The sequence below is a fragment of the Gavialis gangeticus genome, unplaced genomic scaffold (assembly GCF_001723915.1).
Source record: "Gavialis gangeticus isolate Ggan-Ray unplaced genomic scaffold, GavGan_comp1, whole genome shotgun sequence".
Lineage (NCBI taxonomy): Eukaryota > Metazoa > Chordata > Crocodylia > Gavialidae > Gavialis > Gavialis gangeticus.
Window position 1 is genome coordinate 25049992 of NW_017729011.1, and position 5897 is coordinate 25055888.

Below are 5897 nucleotides of genomic sequence, written 5' to 3' on the forward strand. Positions count from 1 at the left end.
GATCTGCATGTCTGCGCTGCCCCGGGAGCGGGCAGGTTTGGATGCGTCACAGGCGGGTGCAGCTCCCCGAAGAGGCGCAAAGGCCCTGCCCTGCTCCGCTCGCCTTGTACTGACTTCAGTCGACGGAAAGGGAGTTTCCGGGATGTCAGCCCTTCCCACCCCGAATCCCTCGCCCAGCGCTGAAACATCTGGGGTTGGAGGGAGGCAGCTGTATCAGACGTGTGCTTTGAGGCATTTCTGCTTCGCCCGCTAATGAAGCACTGGACCGGGGCTTAGAGACGGTGGGGAGCCCACGGGACTCCCTCAGCCGGCCCCAGATGTCTTCTCCCCTGTAAGCAACAACTGCCCCTGTAGCGATTCGGTTTTTCCATCTCCAGAGAGATGAGATCCACCACATCTCCGTGGTGCAGAAAACCAGTGGTCTTATCAGACTAGCCTGGTACCATCCACCATTGGCAAAACCCATCTTACCCCATTTCCCATGGGCCCTCATGTCTTGGGTTATTTTTCCCTTCTACAAGTCTGGCCCCAGCAGATTTTAGCTTTAGAGTAATATGCAGTTTTCAGCATCCGAGCCTGGACCCGTTTCCTCCCATCAGGCAGAGCCGAAGTCGGAGCTGTACCGACGTCTTCCCTTGCGGAGCAGAAACCTGTTCTGAGTCCCTTTCATGCCTGTAACTGTTTGTGTTGTCTCCCTCTCTTCCAGGGCCTGTATATATTCCTGGTCTATGCCCTCTATAACAGCGAGGTAAGAGGTGTCCGTGGTCGGAGCAGTTGTGTATTAGCAATAAAAAGAGTAACTGGGGACTCAGCACGCACCGCCCAGGCCTTCGCTGCTGGGACAGGTGTGGATATAGCCCGCTGCCCCGGCTTTGTCTCATGCCCTGCTCCACTTGCAGGTGAGGAACGCCATACAGAGGATGAAGGACAAGAAGAAAGCGCTCTCGTTCACCGTGAGTGGCCTCGGAGGGGGCCCTGCTTTGGTGGCGGGACCGATGGAGCGGATGAGGGGCTCTGGGGAGACCCAGCGGGCTCACGCTTCTATGATGGACAGGCTCCATCACAGGGCTGACCTCCGGGCCACGCAAAAGGCCTGGGTCTCAGCTCTTGTTTGTCGGAGACTCTCGCGCTTAACTCCTTTGGCTATCACTCCTCCGACTCCCTTTAAATCCAGGGTTGGGCCCCGATGCCCCTTCAGCTGCACATGTGCCAATCCCACTGAGCACCCGGGGTCCTCTATGTGCCGCCTGGCCCAGAGAGTGTACGCGGCGCGGTGCTCGTCAGGGGCACAGGGCTGCTCACGGCTGTCCTGCGTGGCATGGGGAGGGTGGCAACCACCGCTTCCACCGTGGACACGGAGCAGCCCCCTGCTTGCCCGGGATCGGAGGCTCGGGTAGCAGCATCACGGCGATTCGGACGCGTGTCGCTGGGGCCGGAGCGCATCACCAGTGTCGTCGCTTTGTTGTCGTAGAATTGTTCGCATCCCATCAACTATCTGTCGAGTCCCAGAAACACGGCGTCCTGGGAGATGGGCAGACTGAACCCCTCTGCCCCCGAGAGCATCGCGTCATCCCCTGTGCAGAAAGACCCGCCACTGAAGAACATCACCCACAAAGGTAAGGAGCCTCCTCGGGCGTCGGGGTGAGCGCAAGCCCGCCTGGATTTCAATGCACGTTTGTTTGGCAAAGGTTTGAACCCAGCCCAGCACCGCGGCCATGGAGCGTAATGGCAATGCTGTTGGGGTCACGCTGCACCCGGGGGCGAGAGGCTCTCCAGTGGCCAAATACAGGGTTGTGTTCCCAGGGAAGCTGGCTTCCTTCGGTGGCTGCGGTCCCTGCGTGGGTCTACCAGGCTGCACGCATTGCAGGAGCGGGGTTCCTCCATCCATGACGCCAGCAGGGCCTTCCCCGGAGGCAGAGCAGCAGGGTTGCATTTTGCAGTCGATTTCCTGGCCTGGGAAATGGGTTTTTTGGATCTTCCAACTAAACCTTTCTCTCCGGTTCAAGCTCCCTGGCCACTCCTCAGACAGCGCGGCTGGGGGGAAACCGGAGGGTCCTGGGGAAGGACTGCACGTGCACCCACATTCATTGTATCCCTTCCCACTTCAGGAAACTTTGGTGCCAAAATTCCTATGGGGATCTCATCCATCATGTCACCAGACAAACCGGTACGTAACGCCTCGAGGTCTTCTCCTCTTTGCATGGACACACGGAGCAAAGCGTCTTGTCCGGTGGGGAGAGCAAAAGGCTCACGCTCGGGACTCTGCGGTGCCACGGGCTTGTTTTTTACCTTGAGGTAGTCAATTAATCTGTCTGCGCTTCAGTTATTCCACGTGCAAAATGGGGGTAGTTACCTCCTTCTCAGGGGTTTCATGAAGGAGAGTCAGTGCCCTTCAAGGCCTCCGTGAAAATATGCTTTGGGTTAAAATGTAGAAGAATGTGGTACAGCCTAAAAGCCCCAGGCACGCAGCAGAGTTTGAGCGTGTATGTGCGTGCTGATCAGCAGCACCCGGCCAATTTAGTGTGCTCTAGCTCTTTACATTTCCATGACGCTAACGAGCTGCCGCCCCGGCAGTGCAGCCCCACGCCAGGTGCAGCCACATGCCTGTGTCTTGTTCAACGCGTGTGCTGCACGTGGCAGGAGACCCACTGCTGGAAAACAAAAGCAGACGTGAATTTACCCCGGTAAACGCAGCCCCGCGGGGAAAAAGGGCGGTGCTCGCGTACCTGCAGGCTGTGAGCACCTAGGCCACACCGGGGGTCCTGCGTTCGGTTCTGGGCCCTGCACTGCAAGAAGGACGTGGACAGGTTGGAAAGAGTCCAGCGTGGAGCAACAAAAGTGATTGGGGCCTGAGAGATGAGACTTCGGGGGAAAGGGTTATTTCCTCTGGAGAAGAAGATTTGATAACAGGCTTCAGATACTTGAAGGATGATTACAGAGAGGCTAATCGCAGGGGACAAGGCAAAGGCCTCAGGCTGCAACAAGGGAAACTGAGGTTGGAGATGAGGAGGAGCGGTCGGACCGCGAGGGCGACCAGGCACTGGAGCAAATGCCTAGAGAAGATATGGGATCGTCATCCATGGCAACTATCGTGATTTAGGCAGGGGTGATCTTGCCTTGGCGAGGGGGCTGGCTGGGATGACCTTGGGAAATCCCTTCCAGCCTGACTTTCGGACGATCCCATGACCGTAGGGGAAAGGGTGCCCTGCTCTTAAGTCTGCTAGGCTGCAAGACTAGCAGAGCGTGGCTGGCCCGCATGCACTAGAAACCGTGCTACGCTTCGGTTATACCCACCGCTCTGTGCCGCGGCCGGCCTGCCCCTGTCCTCGGCTCGGCTGCTACCGCGGGTGGGTTCCTCCCTGCTCCGTGCCGGCGGGGAACGACCTCCCGGGGTAGCCCCGGTGACATGTGTGAGCCTGAGCAGCCCGAACGCCCCGCTACTGACTCGCCAGCTGAAACCCATCAGGGCAGAGCAGGTTTGGGCGCTCCCGCAGCTCTCGAGAGCTGTCTGGAGCGGGCTGACCACGCTCTGGCTCCGGGCCTGGTTCATGCCCCACGTGGCAGCTCCTCTTGTGCAAACCTCAGCAGCCGGCACCTTGGAGGGGAGACTCATTTGTGTGCGACTAGTTTCACCTTACTCTCACACCCTCCCTGCCTCCGTAGACGTGAAGCACTACAGAGGAGTATTTAGATATTGCATATTGTTTTGGAGCAAAGCTCTCATGGTCTATTTTTTGTTTAATGTTCCTGCTCTCCCTGGTGATAACTACCCACCAGTATTTCCAGTAGGTGCTTTTCCGAATGGGCCAGGTGTTGGCTGTGTAAATGAGGCCCATTGCTAAGCTACTTGGCACAAAATATGAGACATGGGCTAAAGAGATTAACCAGGAGGCTTGAGTCGTCTAATGCATGGAGCATTAGTACAGGAGACTGTAGATCTCTTAAATGCCAAGGCCACAGCATTTCCTAGCTGGTGGACTAAAGGCAAAGACAGAATTAGCTGGATGCGGTGCTACGGTGACCCAGCACTTCTTTTCTTGGTTACTTAAGCACCTGCATTAATGTGCTTTCATTCCCTTTTCTAAGTAATATAAATTCAAAACAGGAGCTTTGCCTGCCCGTGCGAATGCGTCTCTGTGGGGGAGGAAGGACAGCAGAGGCTTTCTCCTGCAGATACTCATTTGCCTTCAGAAGGGACTTTTTGCAGAAGCCCGGTCATGTTCTCTCGTCACGAGCGTTTCCGTGCTGCGAGATCCGGCGCTCGCCAGGAGCAAAGGGCTGAATTTAGAAAGGTCAAATGTTGGAAACGGCGTGTTCTGCATGTTCGGTTCACGTGCTAGGCTGTCAGCGCAGTGCAATGTAGAGCAGGCAGGGTTGCCCTCCGAGGAACGTACGCGCAGGTAGCCAAGCCCTTCAGAGACCCTCATCGGTTGTGCAGAGCTGCTTTTGGGCTCGTTGGTCCCTCTGGCCACTGCTCAAGGCTCCTGAACAAAGCTCGGTCCGTGTTGGTGAGATCGAGCCTTTGTGGAAGGGCAGGTGGGGGGTGTCGTGTGGCGCCGGGTGCTATGCGGGCTCCTGCCGAGGGCCTGGGCAGCCCCGGGAGGGTGCTGGGCATGGTCTGGCACCGTCCACTGCCAGGTCCCAGCAAGCTGCAGGGCTCGGGGCACAAGGCCTGCTGTGGCTGGGGGGACGGGGCTGTGGCTTCGCGGTAGTTAACCCATGTTCTCCCCTTTTGCAGGCGGTAGAGCTGACAGCGTTCAAATGCTCAGGTAACTCTCTCGCTACAGCCTTTTCCTTCCTGTCTGGGCTGGGTTGTGACGGTCTCGCGGAGTGGAGTCACACTGGCACCGTGCAGGGCCCAATGTGCACGGGCTCGTGTAGCAAAGACCCCAGCCCTGCCACCCTCGGCCTCATAGCTCTTTCTCAGGGCTGGCTCCTGCTCTGGCTCACCTGAACGCCAGGGGTCAGGGAGGAACTAGTCAGGGAGCATCTGGAGGGACTGGATGTGTTCAAATCAGCGGGTCCGGACGATCTCCACCCCTAAGTCCTGCGGGAATTGGCTGCGGTCATTGCAGGACCCCTGGCACGGCTGTATGAGCACTCGTGGTGCTCTGGTGTGGTGCCAGAGGACTGGAAGAGGCCAATGTGGTTCCCATCTTCAAAAAGGGGAGGAAGGAGGACCCGGGGAACTGTAGGCCAGTTAGTCTTACCTTGATCCTGGGTAAGCTTTTTGAGAGAATCATTCTGGCGCATGTCGTGAGGGGCTGGGGGGGAGATTATGCTTAGGGGCAACCAACACGGGTTCATTAGCGGCAGGTCCTGTCAGACCAACCTGGTGGCCTTCTACGACCAGGTCTCCAAATCATTAGATGCAGGGGTAGCAGTGGACGTCGTCTTCCTGGATTTTCAGAAGGCCTTCGACACTGTCTCACCCCGTTCTCATTAAGAAACTGGGGGCTGTGGTGTCGACACCCACACAGTCAGATGTGTCGCCAACTGGCTGGAGGCCGCACCCAGAGAGTGGTGGTGGACGGGTCATTTTCGACCTGGAGGGATGCGGGCAGTGGGGTCCCCCAGGGCTCGGTCCTCAGGCCCGCACTGTTCAACATCTTCATCAGCGACTTGGATGAGGGGGTAAAAAGCACCTTCTCAAATTTGCTGATGACACTAAGATGTGGGGGGATGTGGGCACACTAGATGGGAGGAATAGGCTGCAATCAGACCCAGGCAGGTTACAGGGGTGGGCGGACGAGAACAGGATGGGATTCAACACTGACAAGTGCAAGGTGCTGCACCTGGGGAGGAAGAACCAGCACCATACCTACAGGCTGGGGAACTCCCTTCTCGTCAGTACAGAGGCAGAAAAGGATCTTGGAGTCATCATTGATGCCAAAATG

The 5897-nt window shown here is 57.4% G+C and overlaps 1 protein-coding gene across 1 annotated transcript in view; it reads left to right on the forward strand.

Annotated features, from left to right (window-relative positions):
- ADGRD2 (adhesion G protein-coupled receptor D2) overlaps positions 1 to 5897 on the forward strand; it is a 36553-nt gene that overhangs the window by 24158 nt on the left and 6498 nt on the right. Inside the window, exons 20-24 of the mRNA XM_019510891.1 lie at positions 707 to 748; positions 900 to 953; positions 1472 to 1616; positions 2109 to 2167; positions 4739 to 4769. Coding sequence (XP_019366436.1) covers positions 707 to 748; positions 900 to 953; positions 1472 to 1616; positions 2109 to 2167; positions 4739 to 4769 — 331 coding nt within the window. The remainder of the gene's footprint in view (positions 1 to 706; positions 749 to 899; positions 954 to 1471; positions 1617 to 2108; positions 2168 to 4738; positions 4770 to 5897) is intronic.